The sequence below is a fragment of the Carassius carassius genome, chromosome 13 (genome assembly GCF_963082965.1).
Source record: "Carassius carassius chromosome 13, fCarCar2.1, whole genome shotgun sequence".
In the NCBI taxonomy this organism is placed as follows: domain Eukaryota; kingdom Metazoa; phylum Chordata; class Actinopteri; order Cypriniformes; family Cyprinidae; genus Carassius; species Carassius carassius.
The window spans coordinates 31,241,403-31,264,356 of record NC_081767.1 but is presented as its reverse complement, the minus strand read 5'-3'; the positions used below and the strand labels follow the sequence as shown (position 1 = coordinate 31,264,356).

Here is a 22,954-nt window from a genome sequence, read left to right as displayed (position 1 = left end):
AGCAACATCATATGTTTGCATTTGTAAAATGTACCAGCAGCACAAACTTAAAAATAAAAGATTAAAATGCCTATCCAAATGTGAACCTGTTTCTACTTAGCATTAATTTAAATTGCAATTATTTTAGACACCTTATGTAAGTTGAACGCAGTTGTGAAAGGCTGCTTCAATATAATTCAATTTAATTCACTTCAGCTGCTGTACTGATCAAGGCCTGTAGGGACATGTCTCTGGAGAAACCTGGGACTAGAGTCAATAAGGAACTTATTCCGGGGGCACTGTCATGGGGCAATCCCCCATAGACACGGCCCTGTGTTCTGCTCAGTTGCCTAAAGGGTAATTTAATGCAGACGGAGGGGAATGGGTGAAGCCGAGACAGACAGAGACATTTAATTGAGCAGATCTTGGTGATTCCAGGAATTGTCTCATGTAATATTCAGCTCTCGATAATACAGCTTGGCAAATAGCTATTGATCACAATCTAGAACTCTTTCTGTTTTTCTTCACCCTTACAGGGTTGCTTCTCTCTGAATAGTAGGGGTGTCACGATTTCGATTTTAAGTCGAAATCGATCGAAATTAAGTCACAGTCTCAAACTTCGAATTAAAAAATGGAATCGTCGATGCTGCCACGCCCCCATGTTGCGTCTGGTTACTTGCCAAGCGGAAAAAAACACATGTGTTGAAGTGCTGCGAGTCAACCTCCTAACAGCCACTCAAAAAGATAGCATGGCAACTGCAGATGCAGGAGAACCATCGACAGAACTCGAATCCCCTCCTCTTTCACTGAAGTCGCTGGTGTGGAAGTATTTTGGATTTCCAGTGAGTTATGTTGACAACGTTCGCGTTGTCGACAAAAAAACAACAGTTTGCAAGCTGTGCTATGTGCGTGTACCATATTCTCTCACTGGCAGCACGACTAACATGGCAGGGCATCTCCGCAGGCACCACAAAAACATAGATTTATCTGTTAAACCAACAACTACACAAACTACTCTTCCGTCTTCATTTGGAATTAAACTTCCAAGCAACTCAACTCCTGCAAATGCAATTACGCGTGCGGTAGGAGTATTCATAGCCACGGACATGCGACCTTATTCGGTGGTGGAAAACTCCGGTTTTAGGCATTTAATTAGCGTGCTAGAGCCACGCTACGAAATCCCAAGTAGAACGCATCTCACAGCTACGGTGATTCCCTCCATGTACAATAATGTAAAAGAGAAAGTTATTGAAGGTCTGAGCAGCGCACATTTAGTTGCCTTGACTACAGATTGCTGGACATCCAGAGCAACACAGAGCTTCATGACTGTCACAGCACATTACATTAATGATGACTGGGAAATTCAAAATCCAGTCCTTCAAACTCGCCCCATATATGAAGCACACACAAGTGAACATTTAGCAGAAGTGCTGAGGGAAGTGGTAGTGGAATGGAAGTTGGACAGACAAAATTCAACCATCCCTGTGACAACTGATAATGCTAAGAACATTGTCAATGCCTCAAATGCAGCAGGATTGTCACCACACATTGGATGTTTAGCCCACACTGTGAATCTGGCCTCCCAGAAGGGGTTGGGAGTAAACCAGATTTCCCGTCTTTTGGGCAGAGTCAGGAGGGTGGTCACTTTTTTCCACAGAAGTACCACTGCAGCAGCCATCTTAAAGTCAAAACAAGACATGCTTCAGCTTCCTTCTCACAAGCTGGTTCAAGATGTCATTACAAGGTGGAACTCCAGCTATGACATGATCAGACGCTATTTAGAGCAACAAGCTGCTGTCTATTCTGCACTTGCAGAAAAAGACATAAAAAAAATGCCAAAGACCTTATCACCCTCTCTGATCAAGATGTGACTGTTCTGGAAGATGTATGTCAGGTACTGAAGCCCCTGAAAACAGTCACAACCTTAATGAGTTCCGAACAGCAGCCTACTGTGTCTATGATCATGCCCCTACAACACACCATCCTGACATCAATGAAACACAGTGACACAGATTCAACAATTGTAAAGGATGTTAAATCTGCTATAGAGGCAAACTTTGAAGAGAGGTATTCAGACCCAAGACTTCAACAGTTCCTGAATGAGAGCACTGCCTTGGATCCTAGGTTTAAGACTTTACCCCACCTGGATGACAAATCTCGGAATGAGATCTTTAATTGTCTGGAGGAGAAAATTTTGCAAGAGCACCCCACACAGGTATGTGATGCATTTAGTCTAATGTGATGAAATAACCATCTTATTCTGTAAAGTAGTTTTTTTTTTCCTTCACATTCATAATATTTCAGGAATAGGACTAATCACAATATGCTTTCTGTTTCTTGTTGTCACACTTAAATATAATTTCTGCCTGTTCATTACCTTAAACAACTGTGTTTTTTGTGACTATTTCAGTCTCATGCCTCGGGAGAAGGGTCCACCCAAAACCCTGCAGAGGATCAAGAAACTGTAGCAACCAGCAGAGGCAGCCCCCCAGCAAAGAGAACAGCACTCTCGTGATGAACTGTTTGGTGATTTTTTCAGCACAGCCTCCACTGCATCATCATCAGCAACCAAACCATGGCCTGATGTTGTGAAAGACGAGATTCAGCTATACAAAATGGCTAAAGTAATTTCTGTGGATTCAAATCCACTGAAATGGTGGAAAGATAATGAGCACCAGTACCCACATTTGTCCAAGCTTGCCAAACGTTATCTTGCTGTACAAGCAACAAGTGTGGCAAGTGAGAGAGTGTTCTCAACAGCAGGGGACATTGTGTCAGCTCAAAGAGCAGCCCTCTCTCCAGAGAATGTGGACATTCTCATTTTCTTAAGGAAGAACATGAAAATATAAAAAAAAATCACAGTTGTCGTCTGCCCATAGAAATCTAAATATTTAATATTTTAGCTATATTTTAGTAATATTTTAGCAGTTCTCTTTCCATATTACTCTTTAAGAAGAACTTAAAACTGCAAAATTGTTACAGTTGTCTTGTGTTGTTCTATTATAAAAAATTTTAATGTTTTTGACAACTCAAAGAGCAGCTCTAAACAACATATCCATCTTTAGGAAGGACATGAAAGAATGAAAAAATACAGTCATCATTCTCAGGGGATAAAAAGTAGTTATCAGTGTGGTATATGTTCATCTGTTCGGAAATAAGACACTTAATTGTTCTGAGACTATGGACATGTCTGTTTTATTGTTTTTGTTTGTTTTGTTGTGAACTTGAATGTCATCTTTCGTGAAGAAGACTGCACTTACAAAAGAGAAACTGGATGGCAGTTTATTTTAAGTTTTCAATTGACTAAAGATATAAGTTATTGTTACATTATGTTGTTAATAAAAGTTTTAAATTTGACAATGTAGTGTGGTTCATTGCAAACAAAGGTCAGATATTATATTGCATAAAAGTCTAGTTTGAAAAATGACAATCTGTGCTTTAAAATGAATAAATGTAAAAATCGAGAATCGAATCGAACCGTGACCTTAGAATCGAAAATGCAATCGAATCGAGGATTTGGAGAATCGTGACACCCCTACTGAATAGTGACACTAAAGTTTGTTATGCTGCTCAAATTTAATATACCTCATATGTTGCTGTAAAATTCAAAAAAGTTTCAATATTCAAGTGGTTTGGATTCTAAATTTGACCCCTTTATTCTCTATTTCTCTCTAGGCCAGGGTGGGATGAATTTGCTCAATAGCACAGAGAATGGAGTGTTGTGACTCTGTCTCCAACAATGGAGCGTCTGGCCCCCACACACAACAGCCTCCTGGGCTCTGCAGACCACTGGCCCCCAGTCCACTCCTGCTGGCCAGAGATCAAGCCATTCATCGGAGCACAGTGAATCTGTCCAAGCAGGGTGGACTAGTGGGGCAGGCTGAGGAGGAGAGACTTGCAGGGAGGCATGAAGAAAGAGTTAGGGAAAAACAGGTAAATGAATGTTCAACTAGAGAGATGTTAAAAGAAGCAACTGAGAAGGCAGATGAGAAGGCAGTGGAGAAGGCAGATGAAGAGGAAGAATGTGATGATGTGGAGAGGCCTATTGGAGAGATCCTATACCAGCCTGATGGATCTGCCTATGTGATGGAGAGTAGAATTACTAGTGTTAAGCCCTCCTCCTCATTAGGTGCCCCATCCTCCATTAGAGCCTGTTACATTTCCTCATTTGAAAGCCCCACTCCACAGATTTTTCATGTCTTCCAATTGCATAACCTCGACGATGGTGAGGGTCTAGCTCTGGTGACCCGCCAATCCAAAGATAGTGCTCCTGACGTGGCAGGATCATCAGAGACAGAAGTGACATGGTCCGGTCCAACCAAACACATCCTGATGTGCTTTCTGTGTCGGCTGTCCTTTGGCCGTACACACTCATTTAGGGCTCATGCTTCTCGGCAACACAATATCACCTTCAGTGATGAAGAACAACATCTGCTCTCATTTAAACACACCTCTGCCATCTTACAGCCTGCCGGCCCAGGCAATCGGCCACTCCTCTGTTTCCTAGAACAAAAAAGGAATTGTGAGTCTATGGTACCATTTAACCTGGAATCTCTGACTTCTGGGAACAGCACAGAGGACACGGCAAGACTGAAAGAAAGTGAAGAGGCTCTGACCTCTAAGCCTGGACTCCCTCTCCTGCCCTGTTCACCCAGAACCTCCCCTGCTACCTCAGTACCAAGCCCTGCCAAAGACCTTTCAACCCTGGGAAGAGAGGGCACACAAAGGGGCAAGGAGGATGAGATAAGAAAGAATGGAGGAAGTAGTGAGGTAAGAGAAAGGAGATTGTGTTTAGAGGTAGGCAGCACTGTAGATAATGGTGCTCACAGTATTAGCAGCAGTAGCGGACAAGAGCACATTACTGAAGCTGCTCTGTCAAACCAAAGCATTTCAAAACCCCCAAACTCTGTAACAACAGCAACCAGCTTTATGAACAACACCAAAACCCTTTCAGACTCTGAGTCAGAGTGTGGAACTAGCTTTAACTGCCACGACCCTGCACCTGCTTTCCTTGTTGTGGTAAACCCATCCACTGTCTCTTCTACAGAACAACTTGCCCACCAAGAGAGTGGCACAGCAACAGAACCAAATGATCATTTAGATAAAGGTAGCGCCATAGCAATGGAATCTGCCGCCAGGTTGTCTGAAGATAACAAACATGTCACTCATTGTGACCTGCCCAATAATCATAGCCATTCCACATCGCCTACTCTAAGTCCAACCTTAACCCAGACTGGTCAGCCTACTCTTGAAGAAGGGCACCCAGACACGGCCTCTAGAGGAAGGTTGGTGGTGGCTGGTGATGGAGGCTTCGTTGCAGCTGGAGACGATGTCCAAGGAACATCTTTCACTTTTGGCATTCAAGCCACTCTGGTACACACCAGAAATTCCTGCAAGACATTGAAATGTCCGAAATGCAACTGGCACTACAAGTATCAGCAAACTCTTGAGGCCCATATGAAGGAGAAGCACCCAGAGTCAGAGTCTGAACAGTGCCCATACTGCAGCAGTGGGCAAAGCCACCCGCGCCTAGCAAGAGGTGAAACATATTCTTGCGGATACAAGCCCTTCCGCTGCCAAGTCTGCCAATATTCCACCACCACCAAAGGCAACTTGAGCATCCACATGCAATCGGACAAACACCTCAACAACATGCAGAGCCTGCAGACGCAGTCACATGCGCACAGCCCAGCATCCCAGCCCAACCCTTTAACCCATTCGCATTCTACTCTCACTCATCCCACCCAAGCCAACTCCCCCTCTCCATCTAAGCTCCGAGGTCATGCGTCGTGGCGGTGCGAAGTCTGTGACTATGAAACCAATGTGGCACGGAACCTCCGAATCCACATGACCAGTGAAAAGCACACACACAATGTGCTTCTACTGCAGCAGAACCTGGCACACATGCAACGTCAACGTAAGCACAATGCCACTGAACTTTACCGTGTCTGCCAACCTCAGACTAAACTGCCCGATGCCATCACTCCTCTGTCCTGCAATGAAATCTCCTCACAGAAACTCTTTGAATGCATTCTATGTTGCTGCTTTTCTTGTGACACTCTAGAGGAGCTAAGTCAACACCTGACCATGCAGCGATCATTACCCAATTCCTACTGGAGGAGCACAACCGGAGACACCCATCATTGTCGCCTTTGCCATTATGCAACACCTTTGCGGGCTAACTTCCAACTGCATTGCCAGACAGACAAACACTTACAGCGCTACCAGCTAGCTGCACACCTTCGAGAAGCCAATGGTCAACATGGAAACAGCGAGGAGGAGGAGGAAGAAGAGTGGCGCCTCAGGTGTGTTGCTGCTGGAAGTCAAGTGCAGCTCAGGTGCAATGCTTGTGACTACGAGGCGAGTAGTTTGGAGAAACTGAAGCTACACACCATGAACTCCAGACATGAGTCAAGCCTGAGACTATATAAGGTAAATCTCACAATTAAAAACCAGAAGCCCAGTGTACAAAAGTTTGGGGACTTTTCCCAAACAAAAAGATTTTCCTGTCAGTAAAACAAAAAGCCCAAGAATCCCTGAGTGACTCAATTCTTCCAAAGGCCAGCAAGGCCTCTTTGGTAATTGAGATAGATTGTATGTTATTTTTTCCCTCCTGCTAATGGAGTCCATTAACTCAGCACATCTCTAATCAGTTTAGAGTTCTGTAAAACAAGTGGACTGGTGTTTCTCACCGTGGTTGTGTGTATGTGCTTTCGTGATTAGCGTGTGCATGTGATGTTTCACGGGGTTCATTTTCTTTTTATCTGTCTGCTCTGCTTTCACCAGACCTCAGACAGAGGGAGAGTTTTAATGTTTATTTGAACAAAGCATGTTAAGTAACATCTACATAGGGTTGTATTGATTCTTAATTGATCTTTATTGGGCTGTCCACATTAGAGGAAGCCACATATGGAAAATTTACTATAGTTACATGGTCAATATATGGCTTCTGCTAAAGTACTTGAGTATGTTATTTACTGGTGTTGAAATGTGAGCTGGATGAAGTAGAAGAGTGTTTTATTAATTGATTTAACTTCTTTCCTTATTTCCTTCCTTTCCTTTCACTCTCACACATGCATATATTATTAATGTTTATCTTCACTTTCTCTCAGTATTTGCAGCAACTGGATGGAGAGGAGTCTGACGATGTCTGGCTGCACTGTGTGCTGTGTGATTTCTCCACTCAGAACAGCCTTTCTTTAGTGCAGCACTCCCATTCATTGAGCCACCAGAGAGGGGAGGGGCTGCTCAGACTACAGCGAATCCAGAAGGGTCTGCAGGATGGGGAGGAGCTTGGTGCCATCTTTACAATCCGAAAAAGCTCTGCTCAAGAAAATGGTATGAGACACACATGCACGGTCGCTTTGTGAATTATAAATTACTTTGGATATGGAAAACTGAGTTACCTTCAAGGGTTTTGCAAAGCACCAGAAACTGTCTCTTCAAACCAGTTAGTTTAAAGTCACATTTCAGGGGAGGAAAATAAGCAGAATCCAACACAATCATAAGCAGAACACTGGCTTTTGATGCTAGATTCATGTTAGGGAGAAAGTCCGGGAGAATTCCTTAAAACCCAAATCAAAAGCCTTAACTGTCCCTTGTGTGTTGTGCTTATGACTCTCAAGGCTCTAAAACACACAACACAACAACAGAGGGGGAGGGGCTGACAGACTGACAGACATGCCGAAAAATAGAAATAGGGCAGATATTTACACTGGGGTAATTTAGAAAACCGGGTGGTGTAGGCAGTTAGCATTTAATTCTAACACAGAATAAGCTCAGCTAATAAGTTGAACAATAGCCTGACCTTGACACCCAGCCTGTTTGTATGTGTATTGCACATATGCATTTGTGTGCAAGATAGACAGAAAGAGTCAGTGTTGTGCTTTTTGTATAGAATGGTAAGAATTGATTTTCTTAATTGACTTGCCAATAATCACATTTGTAACACCGCCAACTGGCAAGAAAGAGGCTAAACTAGAGGGTAAGCCAGTCAATGCAGCCAATAAAGGTGCAACCCGCTAACAAGGCATGAGTTAATTAACATTCTCCAATTAACATTTTAAAGGAAAAGCACAGAAAAAGCCTGATATATATTCTTAGAGACTGACGGGTGTGTCTTAATATTGTTAATAGAAATGTAGAAATCCTTAACATTGTGGAAAAAATCATGAATCATGAAATACAGTATATTAGTATTATATTAGCAATGAATAGAAATGGTGATACGCATAGTACAAGAAAATGTTAACAGCCAGTGTGTCATGTATAATCAATGCTAAAGTCAGTGAGTGAGAGTTGAGTAGCTGTTTCAGTATGAATTTGAACCTGTAGGAATATTGGATCAGTGCTGCGTATGACCTGCTGGAGTTCCACAGCTGAATAGCTGGTTTTTGATCTCTTTAGGAACACCAGGGCATTGCCTAATTTATAATCGATACTGGATCAATGCTGCTGAGCATTTGTATATTGATCCCTGGGACGAGAAGAAAGTGCTGATGAAGTGTGTGTTGAGTGTGCGCCTGGAGTGTGTTAGCATGTGTGGGTGCATCTGATCACTTCATTACAGGCCAAAATGACCTCACCACACTGAGCCACGGCCATCTGTTTTGTCCAAGATGTACATACAGAAAGAAGTGCACACAGAAGCATCATGGCCATTCAGAATGAATACATAACCAACCACCTTTAGGTTTTGAAGTGGATTTTGAATGCGGTTTCAAAATGAAAATATTTGTGCCTTTGATAATTACTCTAATTTATTGCAGGTTAAAAAAAAAAAAGTTTGTCTAAAACAGCCGTTCACCTGTAAATTTAGTTAAATTCAGATGCACTATTTTGTAGCAAATTGAATGTGACCGTAATAATAAATTCCTTCATTGCTATGTATATTTAGTTGCCGTTGTTTATTAATGTATTTATTATAATTTTCATAAATTTCCATTACTAAGCTTCTTTGTTGTGATTTTCCCTGTTAGAGATGCTCAACAATGGACTAATATTTTTGGTCAGGTTCAAAGCAGTGTGTGTGACTTTGAGAAAATGACTGAGCGAGAGGGCTCAATGGGGCGGTCGTAACTAGAGCGGATTTGACAGTTTCAGGTTATGTGTTCTGTGTTTATGGGTGTGTTGGTTTGATAGGAAATCAATAGCGTGTCTGTCAGGATAATTGGTGTTCAGATGGCCTTTCTCGCTCACTCTCTCACCCTCCATCATAATCACCTTCTCAAAGAACCACCAGAAGATACCTCAGCCTGCCTTTGATTGGTCTGTTATGACAACCCTCATACATTTTTTTTTGTTTCCAAAATCCACCCAAATCAACTCTATTCTTATTTTCCCTTCCCCCATGTAGCAGAACAATCACTCTGCTAAGAAAGCAGAAAGCAAGAGAGAAGAGGATGAGGAGAGGGAGGGAGGGCATTGAATGGGGTATCTGGTTTAGTGTGTCCCGAGGCTGTGTTTTGTACCTATGGAGCTCGACTGAAGCTTTTAGACGCTGCAAAAGAACAACAGAGCGTCATTGCGCATTTCCAACTCTGGATGCTTTTTGATTGTAGATTCATCTGCAAGATTAAAAAATAACAAGCCGAAACTGAAGGCTGTTGTCGAAATAATGCCAGTAAATGTCATCCCACGTTTTAGATATACAGTCAGTTCAGTTTTAAAAAAAAAAAAAAAGCCTTTTTTAGTAAGAAAGCTACAACTAGCACAACAGCCTCCAACTGAGCACAATGCAGAGACCTATTGTATAAAGATAATTTTCTAAGCCTGTCATTGCAGCATTGTTCGCCAATTTGTGCTTTGAAATGGACTCTTTGTATGTGACCCTCCTGACCTCTGCTGCATTATCTTCCTCCTGTGACTTTTAAAATCCCCACCAGTTAAATGAAGCTCTCCTGATGCTGTTGACTAACTCTTCCTCATTGATTTTCTTTTCTTGTATCTCTCTTTGTATGTTTTGCTGTAGAGGATCAATAATTGTAACTTTCGTGGTGTGCATTATTACTGTATTGTGTCAGTCTGTTTTTGTGTTAATGTGTCTGAGCAGGTTGGTTGGGTCTCTCCAAGCTAAGCTAGTGGAGACGGACCCCTATAGGTTTGGATTTGATCCTGCATTCAACCTTGTTTTACAATAGCACATGGAATACTATTGTATTTCATGTGCTATTGTAAAACAAAAAACTTTTTAACATAAGATTTTATGCAGTGACCAGTTGCATAGTACATCAGATCGTGAATTTGTCAAATGTGATGCACTCTCTGAATTTGTATTTCTTTATTTTTTTGCTTTTAAGGAGATCAGAATGGAATGGACTCTCCCACTGAGGCTAAACTTAGACAGGAAGACAGAAATATGAATGGAGACAGAACGGAGAAAAAATCAGGTCCTTAACAAAATCTCTTGCCCAAAAAAAAAAAATCCAACCTTGCAGTGTTGCAGTTTTTCAATTCCCATATATTGCATTCGATGTATTGTTTATCTTGTTATTTGTTATCTTCTTGTTTAAAATCCAACACAGTAACTTAATAATATTATTAGACAAATATTTTTATTTGCATTTTGCATTGTTGTTTTCCCTGCTGTCCATGATACCAATTGGGAACCACTGTTTTACAATAAGCTTACTGTTGTTAATAATGTGCAACAATGTGCACCAATTTTAAATGATCTCTGTTTGTTGCTTCTACTCCTAGAAGGATTCATTCAAATGGAGGTGGAGCAAAATGAGTCGTCTTGCAGTCCTCAGCATCCGTCATCTGGATCTGACGAGTCAGCTGAGCCATCTCCCTGCAAATGGCCACGAATACAGGAAGAGGTCTGCTGCAACATGCTCTGCACTCATTTTTATTAAATGTACCATGATACTGCCATGTTATTTATCTTTATAAGTTCTTTAAAACCACTGATGCTACATTCCATATTATTATTTATATAAGAAAAACAACATAATTACTTCATTTAATACCACTGCATATCTGATACATTACTATACCATTGTGCACAGGAAAAAAACAAAGCCTAATATTATTTAAAAGAATTGCATACTGCAAAACAGTATGTTATTATTGTACAAAAAAAAAACCTTAGTTCTGATTTTTTTTTGTTTTTCTCTCATTCAGACGCGGCAGTGTCCATTCTGTCAGTTCCATCATACTGATATTGAGCATCTAAGGAGTCATGTGATGAACCAGCATGCAGTTCAGCCAGTGGTCCACTGTCCACTGTGCCAAGACACACTGCACAGTATTGCCCTCTTGTGTACCCACCTCACACATCTGCACAGTGTCACTGCTGACTGCACTCAGAAGCTCATCAACACGGTGAGAGAAAAAAGAAACAGTATGCATGTATTATGTAGATTTAAATTTTTTTTCACATATGTATAGTTTGTGATTTTGAAAAGAAATAAAGCAACCAGGGATTTTAAACAAAACCAAGGTAAGTTCCAGCCACAATCCTCACTGCAAAAACGTTACCTAGTAAAAACAAATAAAATCCCCTGAACAAAACAACTTCCTTAATATATAAAGGAGGCAGGACAAATAATCATTATTTGATAATTATTTTTAGTAAATATTGCATAGGTGTTTTGTTTAAATTGTGCTATTTTGTGTAGGCCATATCTTATTTGCTATGATTATAAGCCATGCAGCTTTCTATATGTTAAAAACATAAGTTGACCTCTATTTTTATGTATGGTGTAAAAAATTTATTTATGCAAGAAAATGTTCAGCACATTGTGAATGTGCATGTGCGAAGGTGTGTTTAGGCCCTCAGTGACTCCAGCACGAGCAAACGTAGACAAGTAACGACATTGAGTTGGGGGAAGGGAGAGGTAGCTGCCTCAGATCCAATGAATATTCAAATTAGTTTTTTTATCTGCAGAATATAAATTGATACTAATGCACACAGAGCTTGTTTGAGCTCCAAGCAGACATGCCTCACTGTCTCTGAAAGGTTGGACATTTTTTGCCAGTTCAGTCAGCGCTGAGTGCTTTCACTAGTGTAAAAGGCTTTTCTGTCTGTCTTTCCATTCATGTGTTCTCCCCTCTCCCATCTTTCTTGGTCTTCCTTGCTCTCTGCTCTGCCATCTCTCTTGATTTCTTTCTTCGGTACTTTGCGTTCCTCACCCCCCTTTCCCCAGCTGAACCGAAAGTACAGTAATGAAAATAATTGTGCTTCATTAGTTCTGAGCCAGTGCTAGGTGATTTTCGTTATGAACTGTGCCTGGTAATTATGTTCTAAATTAAATGTCACCTTGAAGAGGACTTGTGTGCTTTCCTCATGTCCCTTTAATATAGCACTTTGCTGAAATGGTGGGATTGGTGATGGAAATAGCTGCCATTTTGTTTGGTTGCTCTCCCTCCCTCTCCCCCCTTAAAGTTGCATTGATTTACACATTTTAAAGATGAGTGGATACAGAAGGAGAGGGAGATAAATAAAGTGCCATTTTTGACGTCCAAAGTTAGCTAATTGTGTTGTCATAGACCAAAGAGGGCTTCCATTCATACTTAACCTTTGAACTTTGGTTCATGACTGCATTTCCATTTTGCCATCTGAAGTTAAGAGCTATTCTCTGGCATGATGCATCGTTAATGCACACATGTAGCAGGAACACAGCATAATGACCAGTCATTTTCAGAGATAACGATCAAATGACTTAATGAGATTTTGTGGATTAATTAATCCACAAAATGGATTTAAGAAAAACTTATTATAATTTCTTTTTTCCCTTGTGATCAGGTGATTGCTTCAGATGTGCTGCCAGAGAAGATGTTTTTACCGGTGCACAAGCTGATAAATGCTAATGAAACAAAGAGACTGGATGGTAAGTATAAATCTCTCTATTTGTTTGTTTTTATTTTTAATCTAGGTTGAGCATGGTTCTTTATTTGTAATAATTTTAAATAAGCTCGACAGTTAATATACAGGATTTATGACAAGGTTTTTTAAAAATGAATTTTGCTTTATGATATATTTCACAACCTTTTTTTATTTTTCTTTAGAAAATTCAGCCGATGCTGAACCTGAGATAGGTACAACACCTCACTTGGATGCAGCTAAAATCTATAAACAACCATCAGAAGATGCAGAATCCACAAAGGAGAACAATGCTGCTTTTCCTTGTTGGCAGAAAGGCTGTAACAAAGTCTTTACATCCTCAAGTGCACTCCAGACACACTTCAACCAGCTTCATAGCCAGAAATCTCCAACAGCAATGTCTGATCGGCACATTTACAAGTACCGGTGCAATCAATGTAGCCTGGCATTCAAAACCCCTGAAAAGTTGCAGATGCATTCTCGGTACCATGCTATCAGAGCTGCGACCATGTGCTGCCTCTGTCAACGCAGTTTTCGTACAATGCAGGCCCTCCGGAAACACTTTGAGACAAGCCACCTGGAGCTAAGTGAAACCCAGATACAACAGCTTTACGGTGTTTTAATGATGAAGGGTGAGACCCTGATCTGCGTAGACCAAACTTTTGATGAAGAGGAAGGATTACCAGAAGAACATGGGATGAAAGATGATGAAGAATGTGATTTGGAGGAAAAACTAAGTCCTACAGAAAATGATTCAAGTTTGGTTAAAGATAATGTTGAATGTGACCCCAAACAGCCTGTTTTTCCTCTCAGAAAAGGTCCGAATATCACATTGGAGAAATTTTTGGATCCGTCAAGGCCTTTTAAATGTACGGTTTGCAAGGAATCTTTCACCCAGAAGAATATTCTCTTGGTTCACTACAACTCTGTGTCACACTTACACAAACTTAAACGGTCTCTGCAGGACACGTCAACTGGCTTGCAAGAACCAGTTAACAATGCAGACCAAAAACCATTTAAATGTAGTATTTGCCATGTAGCATATAGTCAGAGTTCAACCTTAGAGATACATATGCGTTCTGTCTTGCACCAGACCAAAGCTCGTGCATCCAAACTTGATTCATCTGCTTCTAGTTCTGAATCTCTTGGCCCTACACCAGTCAAGGCATTGTCCAACACTCCTGCAACCATGAACAATGCTTGTCTAAGCCAGCAAAAAAACAATGAACTCAAAGGCATACCTGCAAACCCAGACACCAGTCATCTTTCAACATCTGATTTTAGAAACAAGTTGATAAACATGCTTGATTCAGCTTCCAAGCAACAACAGATTCAGTCATTACAACAACAGCAGTTAGCCCAGGCTCAAGTCCATCTCCAGCAAGAGCTCCAAAAAAAGGCTGTTCTTAATCAGTCCCATTTATTCAATCCTGCACTTTTACACCCTTTTCCTATGGCAACAGAAGCTCTTCTTCCAGTACAGCAGCAACAGCAATTGCTTCTTCCTTTTCTTATTCCAGGAGGAGAGTTTCGCATGAATCCAGAGGTAAACCTTAAAGGTTCTGGGTTAAATGCAAGCAAAATAAAGCCTACTGTTAATGAGGATATTGCGGAGTCATCCAAAAAAGATGTCCCAAAATATGGTTCTAAACGGAAACAAGATGAAGATAAAATGGATGAACAGAAACTTAACAATGATCTAACATTTGAGAAGGATGTAGATGGACAAAACAGTAATGAAGAATCAAAGGAAATCGAGAATGTAGGCACCGGTGAAAAAACACATGGTTCTAAAACTCAAGAAAATGAAGACCTACACAAAGAGATGTCAACCAGTGGGGAGGGTTTTGGTGAGTTTCTTCCACCCAGAATAGCCCATGATGCATCCGGGATTGCTTCAAAGGCACTGCTTGAAAACATTGGTTTTGAATTAGTCATGCAATACAATGAAGATAAGCAAAGATATCAGAAAAATCTTACTGAGCCAATACCAAATGGCAGGGATTTGTCGGACACTGAAGATGTGGGTCATTCGGAAGATATGGAGAAGTTAGAGTGTGAGTCTTGTGGCAAGCTTTTTTCAAATGCACTGATATTAAAGAGCCATAAAGAGCAGATTCATCATTCCATATTCCCTATCAAGTCATTGGAGAAATTTGCTAAAGACTACAGGGAGCAATACGACAAAATCTTCCCATTGAGACTTGCAACTTCAGATGCTTCTCCTGTCTCATCCCCTTCTCCTACCCCTCTTGTGATTCCTAATTCTTCAGTGCAGCAGCCACAGCCACAACAACCAGTACAACCAATTATTCCTGCCTCTACACTCAGTGCTACTCCTGCTACTGTCTCCATTCCTCAAGTTAAGTCTCCATTAGCTCAAATTCCCTTACCCATGGAACTACCACTCTTACCCCCACTCCTAATACCTCCCATACCTTTGCAAGGTTTAACTCCTCAGGTCCCTGTCCTTCTGCCCTCAGTGGAGGCTGGATTGACTCCTGATTTGTTGCAGTTTTATCAACAGCAGTTAAATCCAGCCATGTTACAACAAAGTAAAAGGCCTCGAACCAGAATCACAGATGACCAGCTTAGAATTCTGCGTCTGTATTTTGATATCAACAATTCTCCAAATGAAGACCAAATCCATGAGATGGCCAACAAATCTGATTTGCCACATAAGGTCATAAAGCACTGGTTTCGGAACACACTATTCAAAGAACGTCAACGCAACAAGGATTCTCCCTATAACTTTAGTAACCCTCCTGTCACAACACTGGAGGATATAAAGGTGGATTCTAGACCACCCTCTCCTGAACCACCAAGACAAGAGATTTATGGAAGTAAGAGGTCCTCAAGAACCAGGTTTACTTACTACCAGCTAAGAGTATTGCAGGATTTTTTTGATGCCAATGCATACCCCAAAGATGATGAGTTTGAACAACTGTCCAACCTGCTTAACCTCTCTACACGCGTGATTGTGGTGTGGTTTCAAAATGCTAGACAGAAAGCTCGGAAGAATTATGAGAACCAAGGAGAAGGAGAGAAGGATAGTGAACGTCGAGACCTATCTAATGACCGCTACTTTCGTACTTCCAACAACAATTTCCAGTGTAAGAAATGCAACATAGTTTTTCAGTGCATTTTTGATCTTATTAATCACCAAAAAGAGCAGTGTTACAAAGATGATGAGGAAATGCAGAATGATCTGAATGAAACTGAAGTGGATTTTAAGACTGAGTGTCATAGTCCAGTATCTGGACCCTCTTGCTTTACACAAGCAGCTTCTTGCTCAAGCCCCAGTTCATCTGTGTCTAGTACTAATGTGAAGTTCACTGATTCTGCGCATATGGACACAAGTCTCACTGGAGAGCTTAAACAAACAAATGAAGCATCCTCTGACCCTAAACAGACTGTTAGTATCAGCTCTGAGCTTGAGGAATTAGAGAAAAGAATGCAGCAGCCAAAGCCTCACTGTGAAGAGAACCAAAATGTAAGCACAGAGATTCCCTCTCACCCACCTCCTAAACAACAACAGATTTCCTGCACATCTGAAACAAGCCCAGCTCCATCAAAGTGCTCCCAAACTATAATTAGTAATTTGGATATTCCTTCAACAGAGCAACAACAGCAACAGAAACCAGCCCAGGATATGAGCCCTTACCACTGCATCCAATGCAAATTGAGCTTCCCCTCATTTGAACATTGGCAAGAGCACCAGCAAATGCACTTCCTTGCCCAAAGTTACTTTCCCACCCCACAGTTCCTAGACCATCTTTTAGACATGCCTCTTATGCTGTTTGATCCTGCTAATCCTCTGCTTGCAAGGCATCTGCTTTCAGGAACAATTTCCCAGACAGTGGCAAATCAACCCGCAGTGACCACCATTCCCGATTCAACCATAAACTCTCTGAAGAGGAAACTTGAAGAGAAAGCAGGATCAAGTTCTTTCGAAAATGACTGGGAAAATAATGGGGAGGAACCCCAGCGAGACAAACGTATGAGGACCACTATAACACCTGAGCAGCTAGAGGTATTATATCAGAAATATCTTTTGGACTCCAATCCAACACGCAAGATGCTTGACCATATCTCCAACGAGGTTGGTCTTAAGAAACGCGTGGTTCAAGTGTGGTTCCAAAACACACGAGCTCGAGAGAGGAAAGGCCAATTTCGGGCACTGGGTCCATCTAAAATCCATCGTCGCTGCCCATTCTGTCGAGCTCTTTTTAAAGCACAGACTGCTCTTGCTGCCCATATACGTTCACGTCACTGGCATGAAGCTAAGAATGCAGGCTGTAGTATGGCAATTCCTAATATGACTCAAGATCAGGAAGGTTCTCAAATCAAATCTGAACCCTTTGATTTTGCCAATTATTCTCAGTTTTTGAACTCCACTGATGACTCTCCAGTGTGCAAAAGCATGGACCGGTCTTCACATCAGCAGCGTCTGAGCCCAAAACCTTTTATAGGTGATGATATGGAAGATTTTGAGATGCCTTCTATGTCAGTTTATCAAAATTTTGAACAAAGCAAGCTGAATAACTGCGACACTAACACAAACACGACCCATGACCATACAACTGATGAAGGACATGACTCACTAGAGGCTACACATGGCAGTATTGACCACATGTCTCCCAGCACTGAAAGAGAGGCTTCTTCTGAAAGTGATGAAAAGATGTCTTCTGGATTGGTTAGCCCTTCAATGAGCTTTAATGCTAAAGATTTTGATAATGATTTAGTCTTGGATTACAGTGAAAATTCTAGCCTGGCTGATCCAGCTTCACCAAGCCCTGGTAGCTCCAACAGTCAGAGCTTTGATAATGACAGACACAGTCAAAAACGCAACCGCACTCAGATGACCAACCTGCAGGTGAAAGTGCTCAAAGCCTGCTTTAGTGACTATAAAACCCCAACAATGCTTGAATGTAAAGCCTTGGGCAATGACATTGGACTTGCCAAGAGGGTTGTTCAGGTGTGGTTTCAGAATGCTCGTGCAAAGGAGAAAAAGGCCAAGCTTAGCCTTGCAAAGCAATTTGGCACAGAGAGTACTTCTATTGATAGACCTAAGACAGAGTGCACTCTTTGCTCTGTTAAATACAGCAGCTGCTTGTCTATTCGTGACCACGTACTCTCCCAGCAACATCTTACTAAAGTTAAGGAGGCCCTGGGTGGCCAGATGGAGAGAGACAAGGAATATTTAGGATCAATATCTACTCGTCAGCTGATGGCACAGCAAGAGGAGGATCATCTAAAAAATACAAGTTATAATCTGGGAATTGTCCAACCACAAAATATGCTGAGCTCAGTAGGCCTTAACCAAACTGCCCTTCATTGTCTGAGCCAGTCTTCAATGTACTCAAGTCTGCAGATGCAGACCACTGCAAGCATGCCAGGTGGTAGCAGCACAATGACTGAAGATTTTTCTTCCATAAAAACAGGTATGTGGCTAACCTACACTTTTTTTATTATTAATAATTCACTTACCAAAATTCAGATCTTTAGTAATCCTTACTCCTTTTTTTGCATTCATTATAATAGAAGGTTCCAGGGACCCTCCTGTACATGACCTGACTTGCAAGCCAACCACAACACCCTCTTCTGCCATATCAGCTATGGATGATAAAGATGTAATTAGCACAACCAACTCTGTCTTGACCCCAAAGACCACAGAACAAGAATTCCAGTTTCCAAAAGAAAATGACACTGAGAGTAGCAGAATTCCCGCAAACAAGCTTGACAGTACTCCATTGGGAAATTCAAATCGTGCAAACTCTTCTCGCAAAAATAAAGAAAAGTCAGACTCTTTCAGACCAACAGTATCTACACCAAATAATGGAAGAGAGTGTGCCATGGATCCAACTCAGCTACAAGCTCTTCATTCAGCAATGAAAACAAACCACACTGCTCTGCTCCCTAGTCCCCTCCTGCCCTGTCTGATGCCTGGCTTCCCTCCACTTTTTTCTCCCCATATTCCCACACCTATGCCTGGAGGCCTCCTGCAGCCCATGTTTGGCATGGATAGCATGTTCCCATATGGTCCAGTCTTGCCACAGGCTCTGATGGGGCTGTCCCCGGGCTCCATTCTCCAGCAATATCAACAAAATCTGCAGGGTGCACTGATGCAACAAAGACTGCAGCTGCAACAGAAACATTTAATGCAGCTACCAGAGAAACCAAAACCTAGCCAAATCTCCGCTCGCCTCAATGCAGACGACACTGTTTCATCCAAACATGACAAGAAGCAAGGCCCGACCAATAGCACAGATTCCCCCTTCATAAACGCTGTCAACACTAAGCAGCCAGAAGTGGACAATAATTTTCTTCTAAGCCACTGTATTGTCTCCAAAACAGAATGTAGAACAGAAGGCAATGATGGACATCTTTATGACTGTCTCGCCTGTGAGGTGTCTCTTCCTGGGAATGCAGAGCTCATCAAACATCTGGAGTACCCTCAGCATATACAAAGAGTTACAGAGAGACTGAATGCCAAAGAGCATGCTTCTCCTCAATTACCTCATATCAGTCCCTCATCTACCTCTCAGTCAAACCCATCCAGTGAACAGAGATCTTCTACAACTGCCCAGTCTTCTTTAGGGACTCCTTCTGCAACCTCCATCCCTAACCCAACCAATTCTGACCAGCCCAATAGACATCTCCAAAGCTCACCGGCTTCTCCCTCACATCATGTTCTTTCGCCTTCAAATGTAACCTCAAGCCTGGCAAGCCCTGCAAAGACTTGTCATGTAAAACCAATTGACTTGGTTTTGGACTTGGATGGGCGTTGTGACAGCAACGAGTCAGAGGAGGGACAAGACTCATCATAATATATTAGAGCAAGAGGTTTGATGCCTTCTATAACCATTGTTTTTATGGCTTGGACACAGTCTGATAAAAGACTCCAAAAAAAATTAAAAACAAGAGGAAAGTTACACAAAATGTCTCCACTGTAGATTACACTTGGGGAAAGCTATGACCCAGAGTTAGTTTGGCAGACTGTTTTAAAAGGACTGAATCCTGTAGGATCCAACTTGCATTAACAGAGCTTGTAACCAAAAACAAGTGTCAGTAGAATGTTTTTTTCCAATTTAATATGCTGGTTTTTAACTAAAACTTGAGTATAAAGTGTTTGGAAACTAAAGGGTGCACAGCTAAAGACTGGTGAAGAACCTAAGATGGTTTCATGATTACCTAACTAACCAAAAGTCTGTTTATAATGCATACGTTATAACAGACATAAAACATACATAAAACACCCACACTATTTTTGCCCTGTCAAGTGTTAAGATATTATATTATTGGCTTAATGAAGTTATGTAATGTATCTTGATGTTGTCTTCTCTCAGGTCAACAGCTCTCAATTTTGTTCTGTTACAAGACATACCAATAGAAAATATACGAAGCCCAAAAGAAATGTGTAATGAATGAAAGTGTCCAATTCTGTTTTGTTTTGTTTTCAAAGTCCTGAAATTGCAACTAAGCTAGTAGACGTTCTTTTTTTTCTTCTTCTTTTTTTCTTTCTTGGACATGTACTTGTCCAGACACAAAGTGTATTGCAGACTGTTGTAAATTGTGGAAAAATATCATTTAGCCTTTTTTCTTTTCGAAAAAAAAAAAAAAAAAATTGTTAATGGTAGATACATGTATGAACATTTTGGTGTTGCGTAGATTGTTGGATTCAAATGACTTAATTGTATGGTAGGTTAAAACAAATTTACAAAATTACTTGCATATTTAACTTTTGTATTGTCCCAGTCTAAGACACTTGAGGCTGTTAGGCATGCTTATATTAAAACATAGCATTTACCCTCTAATGCTGTTGAAAATTGTCACTGTACAACCAACTTCCTCTCCTGCTCTGAGCCAGGTTGAAAGACCCTATCTGTGTATGAATTAGATCAATGCACATCTATAAGATATTATCTATTTTTGTTGTCTTCTAAGCAGAACATTTCGATTGTGCACTTATTTTTTTTTCTTCTTCTTCTTTTGCCTTGAATACTGTAATTTCACTTTTAAGGCAGTAGTTTTTTTTGTTTTATTTCTCCTTCACTACATGGTATTGTATTCCTTAACATTTCTGCACTTGCCATGACTAACAATAATTACAGTGATGATATTATGAAACAATAATAACTTACAGTATTGCTTTAATGGAAAATCCAAAGATAAAGTAGTCTTACCATTGGTGCATACAAAGGATGTAAAAAAAACTTTATACTTTAAAAAATATTACTGTTTTTAACGAATGTTAATTTTCAGATGATGGAGCCAGCTACGAGAAACTGTTTTAGCTAATTTATTAGAACATTTCTGACCTCATTTATGAAACAACCAGAGAACCAAAAATAAAAACAAAACAAAACAGAAAGCTTACTCTGAGGATGTGGAACAGCACTGTTGTGCAGCCATTGAGGTTTGTATTATAGAGGTGGAGATTACAGTTTGCTTGTCTGTGTCTGGCCTTTCTTTTTGTCTGGTTATCTCTTTTGATTTTGTTTCTTCTCATTTTTTTCTACTAAATGTACTGGGTCTAATTGTTGAGGAAATAGAGTGTGCTGCTAATGTAGGTTTGTACTAAGATGCATGCTTGATTTTGCTTTTCGCTGAAGCTTTAATGACAACCATCAGTAACAACACACACTGTTCCTGTTCCACTGCAGTTGTGTCCACACATGACTGTGAAGACTGTGACTCTCCATGAACTACATTATGTTCCCCTCTTAGCCAACCAATGTTGAAAACCAATGATGTTATATTTATACAAAGTTTGCATTCCAAATATCACATTTGTCATTTCAGTTGATTTTGTTTTGTTTTCTTCATTGTATCCTACTTCTAAGGGGACTGTGACGTATGCTCTCACTCCTGAGTCTGGACATGCTGTGAGAGACTGTTTACTCTGCGTGTTCTTGGAAATGTTATTACTGTAGCGATCGCCAAATAATGTATGTTCATGATGCACTTGTGTTTATTCATGTGACTCACTGGGCTAATGTCTCCTGTCCTCTTATATACAAGCGTTAAAAGTGAATAAAATCCTTTTAAAAATCTGCCATGTCTCTATGGTCCTCAGAACACCCAGGTAATCTCTGTCTTTTTAAAAGACTTTTATGACTCCCCTTTCTGACAGATTGAAGGCTGCAAGTAACACATTTTCACTGAAATTTGCACACCAAATTTGTAGTGATCGAAGTTCTGTGATTTGATCATGTGTGTTTCTGCTATGTCCTTAATCTGATTGCATGCACCCTACTCAGCTGAGGCAGTGTAAAGGAGACGGGCAATCAGCCAAAGCACTAGAAATCAATGGAGGTTAAACGAGACAAAATCAATGCAGCTGAAGTTCAAACTGAGATTCAAGTTCATGTGTATAAGCAAACGATGGTGTTGACTTGTGCTAAATATATATATTGCACAAGGTTATTAAGAAGAGGAAAAATATTTTTTGTATATATGTGAGTTATGCCCGAGTATGATCTACTCTGCAAATAAGGGAAAGGGAAGTTCATGTAAATTTTAGGATCTAATGATATCAATGTTGGTATAGCTGTATGTAATGTTAATCAACATTTTTGAACAATTTTATTTTAATTCTCACAAATAGACGGTATATTTAAGAGATAACGTAGAGTCAGCTGGTCATTATTACAATAAACACCAAAAGGGTGATCAGGATCGTGTTCTTTCACCAAAAAGATGTTTATTTTGCCATAATGACCAGGTGACTGTATGTTATCCCATTACTTGGCAAATACATTCAAATAAATTCACATACAATGTTGATTTGATTGAAACTTATCTATCAGCTTACTTACAGAGACTATGTGTCCTGGCTAAGATTTAGGTTAAGCTATAGTGTTTCTATGCACAATCTTTATTTAGAAATGTTTGACTCACCAGTTGCCACTGACCAATCAGAATCAAGTATTAGTCAGGATGGGTAAGTAAACAACATTTCTACCTCTAGTTAATACAATAATATTGTGTATAGCTATCCTATTGTTTAATATCATAGAATATCATATCAATAATCAACTAGCATTTTACTTATTAAATTAAAATTTCTGCATACCCACAGCCAAAACAGACGTTTTTTTCCCCAGAGGTATTTCAAACGTACCACCCAAAGAGTTTTACAGCCGT

General features: G+C 40.6%; 2 protein-coding genes across 2 annotated transcripts in view; one reads left to right on the top strand and one right to left on the bottom strand.

The window, feature by feature from the left end:
• Positions 1-22,954, bottom strand: part of nip7 (NIP7 nucleolar pre-rRNA processing protein) — a 127,045-nt gene that overhangs the window by 92,644 nt on the left and 11,447 nt on the right. The gene's annotated exons all lie outside the window — the stretch shown is intronic.
• LOC132155781 (zinc finger homeobox protein 3-like) lies at positions 1,907-21,861 on the top strand. Its single transcript, XM_059564472.1, has 9 exons — positions 1,907-2,194; positions 3,673-6,411; positions 7,092-7,317; positions 10,278-10,367; positions 10,678-10,799; positions 11,104-11,304; positions 12,728-12,812; positions 12,991-18,249; positions 18,350-21,861. The coding sequence occupies exons 1-9, from the start codon at positions 1,907-1,909 to the stop codon at positions 19,633-19,635; spliced, it is 10,296 nt and encodes a 3,431-aa protein (XP_059420455.1). The 3' UTR covers positions 19,636-21,861.